Source organism: Sciurus vulgaris, assembly GCF_902686455.1.
Source record: "Sciurus vulgaris genome assembly, chromosome: 2".
Lineage (NCBI taxonomy): Eukaryota > Metazoa > Chordata > Mammalia > Rodentia > Sciuridae > Sciurus > Sciurus vulgaris.
In genome coordinates, this window is record NC_136462.1 from 165,507,027 (window position 1) to 165,521,968 (window position 14,942).

Genomic DNA, 14,942 nt, shown 5'->3' on the forward strand with positions numbered 1-14,942 from the left:
TCAGTTCTATAGCATTCTCCAAAGATAAGGCATTTTAAAAACACAAGTTATGAATTTGCTATCTGTGTCAGTACATTAGTTTGTCATTCAAACAATTGTGTACTTTTCTAAGTTCTTTAAGAATTTGGGTATTCATCACTTTTTCTCTAGATTTGTTGTCAGGTCTTTGTCGTATGTATAATCCATGTTTCCTGCTAGTATCTAAGATATAAACATACTTCACTCTATAGAAATAAAGACAAAAGAGGTTGTAATGAAAAATTTCTAATATCTGTGAATGAAGAATGTAATTATTTGTCCTTTGAGTCACACTTCAACTCTTTGTTAACATATTTTAACAAACTTTGGAATTTTGTGGGTTTTAAACCACAGAAGTCATTTTCTTTTTGCTTGAAATCTGTAGGAGAATAAACTTTCGGTATCTTGGTTGTTATGTTAAAAGTAATATATTTCAGAGAACATAAGTCATAATTTTAAGATTTTCTTAGTAAAAGTCAATAATTGGAAAACTCTATATATTCCTGTATAACAACAGGGGAAAAATGTCTCCATGACACACATTGTTGTAATTTTCTGTAATGTTAACGTTCATGTGTTTAGCTGTTTGACTTGAGGCATGTGTACATAACCTTCTGAACATTCATTTAACTTATAATATTCCAATTTCCTAACAATTATTATTGTCTTAAAGTATAACATTTCACTGTTCAACATCAAATATGTGCACAAAGGGAATTAAAAATTTGTGGAGTTTCATGAGCTTAGCACAGTATCTCTACATAGTTAAGTGTCAAAACATGTTTTTTTTCTGTTAGCTTTATTGTCAATCTTTTTCTTGCTTATAAAAATAATATTGGAAAAACTAACAAAATAGCAGTTGCTATTTCTTCTCATAGTTATATATTAAATTACATATTAGATCTTCATATAATGTACATATTCACAAAGAAATATTTAGATATTTAAGTATGTTTGCATTTACACTTTTATCAAAAAATGTAGGCATGTTTTTTTCTGGCAAAATATCAGATGATTTTTAAAAAAACCTTTGCATTTTATGAATTGTTGGTATTTTTGGCAATGAGTATATGTTGTGTTTATGCATAATATGCACACATGTGTGTATTGTGTGTGTATATATAGGGAAGAGGATAAAGGAAGAGAAGGAGAGGAGAGGTGTATATATGAAAAGAAAACTTTTGAAATGAAAGGCTTAACAATTACAGATAATAATTCTTAGGGAGGATCTGTTGTTGGTGCCTAAAGTCCATCACAATACATCCTCTCTAAAGACAGAACTAAGTATCATATCAGTTTATTTGTTTTATTTATGAATTAATAATTTTTAGAGCCATTTTTTAAAAAGAGATTGCATCATTTAACAATCTTAGTGTGCATTTCTTTTGATTGGTAAGACCCCCCTCCCTCACTTACATTAGTGTGTGTGCGTGCGTGTCAGGAGGTGTGGCACATATGTGCAGATCAGTGGCTTAGATACATTGTCGCCTGGTCCAATTTGGGAATCTGAGTGGATCTTGGAAATACTCTTTCTTTGCTGTGATTTTTTTTAAAAGATAGAGTTGAGATATAGTTCTATTAGTAGTCTTCCTTCATGCTCAGATCATTTGTTGCCCTTGTTAGGTGAATTAGTGGAGGACTTGTTTTTCTAATACCCTAACACAATACTTTGGACAGTGAATCATTTTTAATGGAAAAACACTTTAAAAGAAAAAAAAAACTTTGTAAAGGGCTTATTGCATCTTCTGCTCATTGTTTGAGTAAGAGAACACTGATATTTTAATTAGTGAAATTTTGTATGTAAGATGTGTCTTCCAAGTGGTATTCAGTATTTTTTAAAAAATCTTGTTCCCCAGTGTTTTTCAAAGTAACTTTTAAAATTTGTATTTTAGGAGTAAGAAGGCTCTTTTTTCATAAATCTTTAATTAGAACTCAATCTAATAAATTAAAGTTCTTTTGTCTCTACTTTAACAGGTAGAAAACTGTAATGGAATTCTAGGCAAGCATTCACCAGTCCCCCAACCACCCCTTATATCTGCCCTTACTTAGGTGTCCTGAATGGTCCAAATTCCATCTACAGGATTAAAATGTACTTTTTTTCTTAGAAGTACAGAGAGAACCCTGGAAAGCAATGTAATCACTGTAAGAAAGTGAGAAAAGTGCTCTTCTATTACATCTTCTCTATCGCTGTTGATGGTGTGATGGCATTGCAAGTGAAAAGTAGGTGGGGTGTGGGAGTCAGACTACCCCAGCTGCCTAGATTTCTCCCCTATAAAAACCTGGCAAGTGGGGGTTTAGAGGGAAAATGGCTGATGGCCAGAGTGACATTTACTGACTATGGAGACAAAGGCCACTGAATGCAAACAATAAGAAATAGTATAAAATAGGATCATTTGTAGTCACCCCAATAGTGGGAATGAGACATGAACTCTAGGAAATTTCTAGATGGAAAATTTGCATTCCGGTATTAAGCAAATTATTCCTGTGGGAAGTGTTTTCCTTACAATTTCCTTGTTGTTCCTTCTGAAATTAGACAGTCATGTGTTTCTTCAGTTTCTGCTGATTCTCATTACTGAAATTACCAGATTGCTCATAGATGTCATTTCATCCCTCAGTTATTCTGCAACATAACTACTACTTAAGTGGTGCACAAGGTTTTAGTGCTAGTGAGACAAGCAGGGTGTTCAGTACTACTTTTCCTTAACTGTGTTCGTTTCCTTGGACTTCCAGGATGTGGAGAGCATCTTGTGCGCACCATACTGGCTAGAGAATGTTCACACGCTTTACAAGCTGAAGATGCTCACCAAGCTCTGTTGGAGACTATGCAAAACAAGTTTATCAGTAAGTATAATGTTTAGAAATGATATTTTTTCTAGGAGACTATTAGAGAACAAAAAAGGGATCAGGCAGGATGGGAAGGGAAGGGTAATGGGGAAGGGGAAGAATATGATCAGAATATGTTATATGCATGTACAAATATGCTACAGTGAGACCCATTATTCTGAGTCCAAACAGCTCGCTGCGCAGCTTCTCCTCTGGCAACCGCCTGTAGCTCTGGTGCAGTCACTCCGAACCCAAGCAGCCACGTTCCTCCTCCTCCTCCTCCTCAGGGCAGGCCCTGGTGTTCTGAGTCCACACAGCTCTCCTCGCCACTCCTCCCCTGGGCAGCTGCCGGAGCCCCAGTGGTAGCTCCGAGTCCCAGCGCTGTGCCGAGCGGCCTCCTTTATGGCGCTCCCAGTTGTCCGAGTTAAGAGACCCATTATTCTATATAATTAAAATCCACTAATTAAAAAAAAAGAAAAAATGACATCTTTCTTAATATGGAGCATTTCTCCAAGCTATAAGCATCATGAATCAGGTATCCTATTTATATCTCTCAACTTAGCTCCAGGGCCTAGCACAGTTAGATCTTTAGTTAATATTGGCCATGAATAGAACTTCCACCACAATAGTTACTACAGCACAAATTCTGCTATATAACTAATTTAATGCTCAACCTATGAGACATTGTCTTGGGTTAGAATGATATGTGGTAGAGTAAAATTCCAAAGGAAAATGTGAGACAATCACTTTTAAAAGTTTTTGTAATACAATTGACTCTTGTTAAAGTCAGTGTTGTACTTCTGCATCTACTGCTTCTATGTACAATTGCATGGGGTCAAAATGAAATCCTCCCTGGACACCATTTGCCATGACATGTAATTGGGTGTGCAACTTCATCTGTCTTTTTCTAATCTGTAGAAAGGTTTTACATAGCTTAGTCATGGCTCTGAATGTTAACTGTTACTTTGAATTAAAACCATTTAACTTAGTCTGGTTTTCCCATCATTGAACGTTAGCTTAATACTTTGCAAAGGCCTGTAAGAGTTACATAAGAAATGTAAAGCATAGTTAAAAATAAGTCAGAGTAGTACATTATGAACACGTAAATTAGTGAGAAAGTGTCATAGGGTTAAGCCTGGAGGCTGTAGCAAACTAAAACAGGATATAAGAAGATGTTAATTATGTGGTAAGGACATAATGGACAAAAGTATAGGAAGAATTATCCCCAAAGGAGTTGTAGACTAGAGACTTTTATTCATTTTTTATTTTTATTTTCACTTATTTATTTTGGTACTGGGAAGAGAAATCAGGAGTGCTTCACTACTGAGCTACATCCCCAGTCCTTTTTATTTTTTATTTTTGAGTCAGGGTCTCACCAAGTTGTTGAGGCTGGCCTCTTGCTTCAGTTTCCCAAGTTGCTGGGATTAAAGGTGTATATAACCATTGGGCTTAGTCTGACTAGTGACTTTTAAAATGACTCTAGAACCCTCTGGATTGAGTGGGCAAAGACGGGAAATGAGCATGAACACAGACACAGCAATGTGATTAGGCCTGTGAGGTTGGGATGCTACATGATTCTTATCAGAGGCTAAGAGCAGGGATGGATTAAACACAGGGGAGGCCAGATCATGAAGGCCCTTAACATTTGGGGGAAGGAGTTTATCCTTAATCTGATAGAAATGAAAGAACCTGTAAGTGTTCTTGAAATGACAAATTAAATGGTGTTCTTAAGAAGGGTTTATAGAGTAGATCTGAGGTTGCCCAAAATCTTCTGTTTGCACAAGAAACATTAGGGGTTGAGAATGGTCCAGGAATAGAAAAGACATGGTAGTTCTTAAGGAAAACATCAGTGCAGAAAGTGGAAATATTGATGGACTTAGATTTTGAGATTAGGTGAATGTGGCTTTCTGGTCCAATCAGGAGACAGGAACTATCCAATAAATTAAGCAAGTGAAATTTAACATAAAAATTATTATGATAAAGTGTAACCATAAGTTATAAGGAAACTCTCTTTGATGTCCTAGGGCTGAGAGAGTGTCCATGGAAGGACATACTTAAAGATCTCATTGGAGAAGTCGTGGTTTGGCCACTAACTAGCAGAGAACTTTGCTGGTTGGGCTAGGCTGAGATTGTCTGGAGTCAAGTAATAGGTCACCCTCTCAAGTGCAGATAGGGGAGCAGATGATTAGCAGTGGGTGACTGGTGTGCAGGTGGAGCCCTGCTCTATCAAGGACCAAGGTTTCTTGGCTTCCATATTGAGAAGGCTGTGGAAAGGTTATTATTGAACCCAGGTTGCAAGGTTACAGAGGGATCACATCATGAACATATGAGTGACACAGGCTTTGTTAGATGTGCACATACCCACACTGCCAACCTGACCTCTTATCCCCAGCCCAGGCTGGAAATTGCAGAAAGGGTACATAAGGGTTTTTTTTCCTCTAATTAGGTTTTGACTCCTTAACTTATATACATATAAATATTTATGCAGATATTTGTACTTGTATTTATTATTTTTGTATTTATATTTTATTTCCCTTTTAACTGGTGTCACCTGGGTTGCAGGGAACTTTTGTGTAGCATGGTGCTATGGGAGGAACAGTTTGGTTCATAGTCACGCTCTTCTGACTCTTGGACTGCTGAGATGTGACTTGCATTCCACCTTTTGGGTTTTGGCCTCTATTACCGTTGAATTCACTGTTATGTTCATGGTCTTATTGCAGCTTCTGGCCTCCACAGTATACAAGTACTGACAGGAAATGCTAAGATAACAGGTACCTTTCCCAGGTGCCAGCTCCCTCTTAGCCTTTTCAGTGGCCCGTGGTCACAGAGTCAGGCAGTCCTAAAATTCTGAGACAGTCTGTGGGTAGTATTTTAGTTAGCTTTTTTGCTGCTAACTATTTTAGAGGAGGAAGAGTTTATTTGGTAGCTCACAGTTTCTGAGGTGAGGCAGAACATCATGCAGAAGAGTGTGGTGAAGAAAAGTGGCTCACATGATCAGGAAGCAGAGTCTCCACAGGGAAGATATAAAATGTGTACCCCAAAGGCATAACCCCAATGACCCACCTCCTCCAGTTACCATCCAGCTAGTCCCTATCAGGGAATTAATTCACTGATTGGGTTAAGGCTCCCATAACCTAATAATTTCACCTCTAAATCTCTTGTATTGTCTCACACATGAGCTTGTGGGGGACACCTGATATCCAAATCATAAATGATAATGAGGTCCTCATTGCCTAGGCACATTGGTGACTTTTTCTCCTTTACTCCTAGAGAATCTTGCTGGCATGGTGATGGAGAACTTTCCTACCAGCCTTTGTTTTAAGTCCTCATCTGGGAAGTAGAGCACAGATCTCTTTAGTTCTTGGGTCCTCCAAATCTACCTATGGCTACTTTTCATCTCCTCTTTTTCCTGTCAACTTGGGAAGAAGGACAGAAACCCTTACTGGTGACCAATCTTGTCTTCTAGTCTTTCCACAAATGTTCTGTGTCTAGCCATACCCATCTCCCCACGCCAGGATACGTGTGGGTACCTGGTTAGGCAAGTATTTGAAGGAAAAACAGTGATTAACTATAGAAAAAATATTGTAGTATGAAGGGAATTTGTAAAGGCACCTTCTTACAATTATTTGTGCTGAGGTTTCAGTGGCTGTAGAATATATATGAGATTGCCTGAAAACAACTGAATAATGGTATTAACTATATATATGATAATAAGGGCTGCTCAATGGCAAATATGAACCTAGACGTATATTATGAACAGGACTTGAGGTCTGCCAGTGGTGAGTCTTCAGAAAAAGATTGACTGTAATCATGTTATTAAATCCTCAAATGTATTAGAATCAGACTTAGATCTTATTGTTTATTTAACAATTTAATCATTGTTATCATCATTTAATATTATTTTAAAGAAAACCAAAATCTTGGCTTTAATAACATGTGATTTATGTAGTTTGTTATTTAGTTATACAGATATAATAGATGTATGCTCAGGACATTAAGGAGAAAGAATATCAAGAGTTGAAAGCTAGATGCTCATGAAAAGTGTATTTCTTAGAAATCCTGTGCTGGTTGTTTAATTGTAGCATGTGGCAGTTTTGTGCTTTTTAATAAAGACCAGAGGACTTTGCTGAATCTAAAACCACAGATTTGATAGTTAGTTTCACTTCTCTGGGTTTGGGTCCTTCTGAGAAGTTCCTGAACTTTACTCTTTTCTGTTGCTTTGTTGTATTTTCTTTTATTTAGCTCTTTTAAATTGCTTTTAGAGTTGGGCTGTAGTATTTTATTTTACCTTTGGGACCCAGTATCTAATGCATATTGAATCCCACTTTTAAAAAGTTTAGACTCATGGTAAGGGGCAAGAAACTTCAGAGCTCACCTAATAGACACATTTAATAATTGTTAATAATAATTAATAATAATTAATAGTTCATTTAATATTTAAAGAAATTTGTTTTCCAAGAGTTTAATGACTTGCCCAAAGTCATCTTGTTAGCCTGTGGGGGAATCTTTCTGTAAAATGATGGTAAAATACAGAAGAATAATATCCTGGGGTCAGGACAGCTGGGTTCCACTGTCAACTCAGTGTCTGACTCATTGGATAGAGCAAGTTACTTAAGTTGTTTTATTTTATTTTTTTAAAGCATGATCATTGGATGAGGAAAAGTTTCCAAATTCCTTGACTATGCTGAATTCTATTAATTCTTTACTGGATTTAGCTCATAACTGTGAAGTTCTTTTTAATCAGATGATTTGGAAATGGGATTGGAAAATGAAAATTTTCAGGAACCTCTTGGGAAGCACAAATGATATTTACAGAGTACTTGGAATGAGATAAATTACATTTACTAGATGCCTGGACTAAGAGCAAGGGGTTTGAGTTCTTTCCTCTTTTAACACACTGGTGGTGTAATTAGTTATCTAAAACAGACAAGGCTTTTTGGTCTCAGTTTCCTTATGTGTAAAGTGAGGGGCAGATCTGGATGGTCTCTAAAATTCCTTGGATCTCTCAAATTCTATTTGATCCTTGAAGTAGTTTACAGGTCAGTCTAAACTACCTGTAAAAGTTCAGTTGTAAATCAAATTAGTCATTAATTTAAATTATAAATTAAAACTGTTGATGGTGATCTCAAGCTTCTATTTGAAGTGATTTGCTTGAGAATCTCTCAGGTAGTGAATGAGATAAACTAGTAGCCACTTTATGGATTTTATGGAAACCATGATATTCTTCCTTTTTTGCTTCAATTTTTTCTTCTAAGAAAGATTTGTATAAATGATGTATCTAGAGATTCTTACTGCAATGTATATGTAGGGAAAAAAACTTATATAATACAGTTACATACCCACTTTTTTTTCGTCTGAATCTCATTCTTTTCCAGAAAGAACTGTTGCTGTCAATTTGATATGCGTCTCTATAGTCTGTCTGTCTTCTCTATCATCTTTTAAAATGATGGTATAGAAGAGATTTCTAGTACTGTGTGAAACATACTTTTCACTTAAAATATCTGGATGTTCTTAATATATAGATTTATAGCCGAGTGTTCCATAATCTCATAATTTAGTCATTCCTCTATATAAAGAAATTTAAGTTGTCCATAATTTTTTTTATTATTTTACTACTTATGAATTCTGAATTCTTATTTCTTTAGATTCTCTTAATTAAGCATTTCATGTGATTCCATTGTCTCTCCTTGTTTAGCTTATTAGTTACACTTTTTTTTTTTTTTAAACGATTTTGCATGGTTGCCCTGGAGTTTGGAATGTATATTTACAGGTAATCTAAGTCTACTTTCCAATAACACCATACCACTTTACAAGCAGCACAAGGATCTTATAGTAACAAAAATATTAATTCTTCTCACTTGTTCCTTAAATCATTGCATTCATTTTACTTACACATGTGTGTATATTATCAAATACATTGTTGCTACTATTATTTTCAGTAAATTATTATATATCTGATGAAGTATAACTAAGAAAACATAAAGGTTCTTCCTTTATCTTCTCTAATTTCTTTTTAAATTATCTTCCTTTCTTTATGTAGATTTGAGTTTCTGGTCTATATAATATTCTTCTCTTTCTGAAGAACTGTTTAACCTTGTTGCAGGTCTGCAACAAATTTCCTTAGTTTTGGTCATTTGAGAAGACCTTTATTTCTTCTTCATTTTTGAAAGCTACTTTCATAAAATTCAGAATTCTCATTTGACCCCCTCAATACTTTAAATATTTTACTTGCTTGCATGGTGGCTAAGGAGATGTCAGATATAATTAATTTCTTTCCTTCTTTACTGGTAAGGTATTTTCTTCCTCTGACTTCTTTCAAGATTTTTTTCTTATTTTTTATGTTCTGAAATTTACATGTAATATACCTCATTGTAGTTGTGGAAATTTATCCTGTCTGATGTTTTTTGAGCTTCCTGTTTCTTTGATTTGCTGTCTGACCTTAATTTGGGGAAATTCACAGATCTTATTGCTTTAAATTTTTTTTGGTTCTTCTCTTATTCTTCTCTTTTCTGAATTCTCATTATGTGTATGTCACACCTTTTGTAGTTGTGACACTGTTCTTGGATGTTATGTTCTAGGGTCCCCCCTCCCCCATTTTTTTTATCTTTGCTTTTCAGTTTGGGAGATTTATTTCAAGATATTGTCCAGGTCAGGGATTATTTCCCCAGTTATATCTAGTCTATTAATGAGCCCACTGAAGTCTTTCATCATTTTTGTTACAGTGGATTGAGCCCTAGCATTTTTGATTCTTCTTAGGTTCTTTCTTTTCCATTTCTTTGCTTACATTATACTTTAGCTTATATGTTGTCTAGGTTTTTTTTTTTTTTCCTATAAGTGCCCTTAGCATTTTAATCATAGTTGTTTTAAATTCATATTCTGATAATTTCAGTATATTTGTCAATCTGAATCTGGTTCTAGTGCTTGCGTACTCTATCTTAAATGGTGATTTTTGCTTTTTATATGCTTTATAATTTTTTTGAAGAAATTAGAACATGGTACTGGGATGTAGCTCAGTGATAGAGTGCTTGCCTAGCATGTACAAGACCCTAGGTTTGATCCTCAACAACACACACACATACATACACCCACAGGACATGAAGTACTAGGTGTAGTTACTCCTGTAAATTGACCTTTAGTGGTGTAGTGGAAAGGTATCTGGAGAGGGGAAGCATTTTATAGTCAGGTGATTATATCTCAGTCTTTCAGTGAGTCTGTGCCTCTCAGCTGTGAAATTCACAAATGCTTTTCAATTAGCCTCCAACCCCCAATTGAGATAGGATGGATGGAAGTGGCTGAAGTTGGGTATTTCCTTTCCCTACATTGATCAGGCTCATAAGAAGCCTTAGCAGGTTAGGTTTTGGTAAATTAGTTTGTTAAGGACAAACCTTTTAAAGAAGGGGATATTCTTTTATAATCAGCATTTTTACTGGAGTGAGGTGATATTTTATTGGAGTATTGATTTGTGTTTCACTGATAATTAGTAATGTTAGCATTTCTTTCATATACTATTTAGCCATTTTCTTTTGGAAGTATCTATTTAAGTCTATTGCCCATTTATTTTTTTTTCTTTTTAGTTATACATGACAGTAGAATGTATTTTGACATATCATACATACATGAGTATAACTTCCCATTCCTGTGGTTGTACATGATATGGAGTTACATTGGTTATGTATTCATATATGAACATAGGAAAGTTAAGTCTGATTCATTCTACTGTCTTTCCCATTCCCCACCCTTCCCTTCACTCCCCTGTCCAAACTGGTGAATCTCTATTCCTCACTCTTCCCGCCTATCAAGTCAGAATCCACATATCAGAGAGAACATTTGGTTTGTTTGGATTGGCTTATTTCATTTAGCATGAGTCTCCAGTTTTATCCATTTATAGCAAATATCATAATTTCATTAGTCTTCATGGCTGAGTAATATTCCATTGTGTGTATATACCACATTTTCTTTATCCATTCATCTTTGAAGGGTACTAGGTTGGTTCCATAGCTTAGCTTTTGGATTGAGCTGCTATAACATTATTGTGGGTATGTCATTGTAGGAGTGCTGGAATTTTAAGTCCTTTGGGTATAGACCCAGGTGAGGGGAAAGCTGGGTCAAATGGTGGTTTTGTTCCAAGTTTCTAAGGAATCTCCATACTACTTTCAGAGTGGGTTGCACCAATTTGCATCCCACCACAATGTATAAGTGTGCCTTTTCTGCATATCATTGCCAACATTTATTGTTGCATGTATTCTTGATAATTTCCATTCTGACTGAAGTGAGATGAAATCTCATTGTGGTTTTGATTTGCATTTCTCTAATTGCTAGTGATGTGAATATTTTTTCATATATTTGTTGACTGATCCTCTTTCTTCTTCTGGTGAGTGTCTGTCAGTTCTTTGCCCCATTTATAGATTGGGTTGTATTGTTTTTTGAGTTCTTATATTATTTTAGAGATTAATTGCTCTATCTCAGGTACAGGTGGCAAAGATTTTCTCCCATTCTGTAGGCTTCCTCTTCATTTTTATGATTGTTTCCTTTGCTGTGAAGAAGCTTTTTAGTTGGATATCATTCCATTATTTATTCTTGCTTTTACTTTTTATGCTTTAGAAGACTTGTTGAGGAATTCGGTTTCTAAGCCAACATGATGGGAGAGTTGGGCCTACTTTTTCTTCTCTTAGACTAGGGCTCTGTTCTTGATCCATTTCGAGTTGCGTTTCATGTAGGATGAGAGATAGGGGTCTGATTTCATTTTGCTACATATAGATTTCTAGTTTGCTCAGCACCATTTGTTGAAGCTATCTTTTGCCCAATGTATGTTTTTGGTACCTTCGTCTAATATGAGATAACTGTATTTATGTTGGTTTGTCTCTGTGTCTTCTATTCTGTACCATTGGTCTACATATCTGTTTTGGTGTCAATACCAGGCTGTTTTGCAGTGGCTGTCTAGTATTGTTTAAGTTCTGGTATTGTGATGCCTCCTGCTTCATTCTTTTTGCTAAGGATTGCCTTGGCTATTCTGGGTCTCTTATTTTTCCAAATGAATTTCATGGTTGCTTTTTCTAATTCTATGAAGAGTGTCATTGGGATTTTAATAGGAATCACATTAAACCCGTGTAATGCTTTTAAACAGTATGGCCATTTTGATAATATTAATTCTGCCTATCTAAGAGCATGGGAGATCTTTCCATCTTCTAAAGTCTTCAGTTTCTTTGTTTAGTCTTCTGTAGTTTTCACTGTAGAGGTCTTTCGCCTCTTTTGTTAGATTGAGTCCCAAATATTTTATTTTATTTGAAGTTATTGTGAATGGGGTAGTTTTCCTAATTTGTCTTGCAGTAGATTCATCACTGATGTATAGAAATGCATTTGATTTATGGGTGTTAATTTTATATCCTGCTACTTTGCTGAATTCATTTATGAGTTCTAGAAGTTTTCTGGTGGAATTTTTTGGATCTTCTAAATATAGAATCATATCATCAGCAAATAATGATAGTTTGAATTCTTCTTTTCCTATTTCTATCCCTTTAATTTCTTTTCTAATTGCTCTGGCTGGTGTTTCAAAGATGATTTTGAATAAAAGTGGTGAAAGAGGGTATCCTTGTCTTGTTCCAGTTTTTAGAGGGAATGCTTTCAGTTTTTCTCCATTTAGAATAATGCTGGCCTTGGGATTAGCATATATAGCTTTTATAATGTTGATGTATGTTCCTACTATCTCTAGTTTTTCTAGTGTTTTGAACATGAAAGGGTGCTGTATTTTGTCAAATGCTTTTTCTGCATCTACTGAGATAATCATGTGATTCTTATCTTTAAGCCTGTTGTTGTGGTGATTATGTTTATTGATTTCTGTATGTTGAACCAACCTCGCATCCCTGTGATAAACCCCACATGATCATGGTGCACTGTCTTTTAAATATGTTTTTGTATACGACTTTCCAAAATTTTATTGATAAGTTTTCATCTATGTTCATCAGGGATATTGGTCTGAAGTGTTTTTTCTTTGATGTTCTTTGTATGGTTTTGGTATTAGTGTAATACTAGCTTCATAGAATGAGTTCGAAAAGGTTCCCTCCTTTTCTATTCATGGGATAATTTGAGGATGATTGGTGTTAGTTCTTCTTTGAAGGTCTTCTAGAACTCTGCTGAGAATCCATCTGGTCCTGGGCTTCTCTTAATTGGTAGTCTCTTGATGGCATTATGCATGTCATTGCTTGAAATTGATCTGTTTAAATTGTGCATGTCCTTCTGATACAGTTTGAGTAGGTCAGATATATCTAGAAATTTGTTGATGTCTTCAAGATTTTCTATTTTATTAGAGTACAAATTTTCAAAATAGTTTCTGATTATCTTCAGTATTTCAGTAGTGTCCATCATGATATTTCCTTTTTCATCATGAATTTTAGTAATTTGAGCTTTCTCTCTCTTTCTCTTCATTAGCTCGCCTAAGGTTTTATCAATTTTTATTTATTTTTTTAAAGACCCAACTTTTCGTTTTGTCAGTTTTTGGAATTGTTTCTTTTGTTTCAATTTCTTTGATTTCAACTCTCATTTTAAATATTTCCTGTCTTCTCCTGCTTTTGGTGTTAATTTGTTTTTCTTTTTCTAGGGTTTTGACATGTAATGTTAGGTTATTTTTGACTTTCTATTTTTTTTAATAAATGAGCTTAATGCAATGAAATTTACTCTTAGCACTGCCTTCACAGTGTCCCAGAGATTTTGATATGTTGTATCACTATGCTTATTTATCTCTTCATATTTTTTTTAATTTCATCTCTGATTTCCTCAGCTAACTAACCATTGGTCACTTAGTAGGATAATATTTAGTCTGCAGGTGTTAGAGTACCTTTTATTTTTCATTCTATCATTGATTTCTAATTTCATCCCATTATGATCTGAGAGAATGCAAGGTGTTATCTTTATTTTTTAATGTTTTCTAACAGTTGCTTTGTGGGGCTGTGGTTGTGGCTCAGTGGTAGAGTGCTCACCTAGCAGGTGTGAGGCACTGGGTTCAATTCTCAGTCCCACATAAAAATAAATAAAAGTTATTTTGTCCATCTATAACTAAAAAAAATTTTTTAAAAAAAGTTGCTTTGTGGCATAAGATATGGTCTGTTTTAGAGAAAGATTTATGTGCTGCTGAGAAGAAACTGTATTCATTCATTGATGGATAAAATATTCTATATATGTCTGTTAAGTGTAAATTATTAATTATAGTTTTTATTTATATAATTTTTTTGTTTAGTTTTTGTTTGGAGGATCTATTCAGTTGTGAGTTACCCAGTATTATTGTGTTGTCCTCTATTTGATTCTTGAAATTGAGAAGGTTTTGTTGATGTATATGGATGCTTCATTGTTTGGGTCATAAATATTTATGATTGTTATGTCTTGCTGATGTCTAATTCCCTTAAGCCATGTAAAATGTGCTTCTTTTTTTCCTTCTGATTAACTTTGGCTTGATGTCTACTTTATCTCATATGAGGATAGAAACTCCTGCTTGTTCGTGAGATCTATGAGAGTGATATGTTTTTTCTGTCTGTGGAAGTCTTTGCCTATGAGGTATGTCTCTTGGAGACAGCATATTGTTGGGTCTTGGTTTTTGACTCAATCTGCCAGTCTACATCTTTTGATTGATGAGTTTAGGTCACTTTTTCATTTCCTTCTTTAGGTGTCGGAAATTTTCTGATATTGTTTCATGGAAAAGATTGTGCATTCCTTTGGTTTGTATTTCCAAGCCTTCATCTATCCCAATAAATCTTAAATTTGATCTTTTTAGGTTATCCTATAATTCTTGGAAGTTTTGTTCATGGTTTCTTAACATCTCCATGGTCAACTTTCATTTCAAGATTATATATTTTGCTTTCATTACCTGAAACTGTCTTCTAAGTGATCTGGTCTATTGGTCATATTTTCAACTGGATTTTTTATTTGATTTATAGATTCCTTCATTTTGAGGATTTTTATTTGTTTTTTTTTTCAAAATCTCTGTATCTTTATTGAAGTTATCTCTCACTTCCTATATTTCCTCTCTGATTTCACTCCTTACATTGTTCTTTACCTCACAGATCTGTTTATGTACATTCTAAATTCTTTCTGTGACATTTTTTTCCACTGTG

At 34.8% G+C, this 14,942-nt stretch overlaps 1 protein-coding gene across 6 annotated transcripts in view; it reads left to right on the forward strand.

Moving 5' to 3' along the window:
• Positions 1–14,942, forward strand: part of TASP1 (taspase 1) — a 323,082-nt gene that overhangs the window by 182,117 nt on the left and 126,023 nt on the right. For all 6 annotated transcript variants that reach the window (XR_013762024.1, XM_079128503.1, XM_079128500.1 and 3 more), the window contains one exon: positions 2,749–2,859. Coding sequence is in view for 5 of the 6 variants with exons in the window: in XM_079128503.1 (XP_078984629.1) it covers positions 2,749–2,859 (111 nt within the window). In the remaining variant the exon portion in view is untranslated. The remainder of the gene's footprint in view (positions 1–2,748; positions 2,860–14,942) is intronic.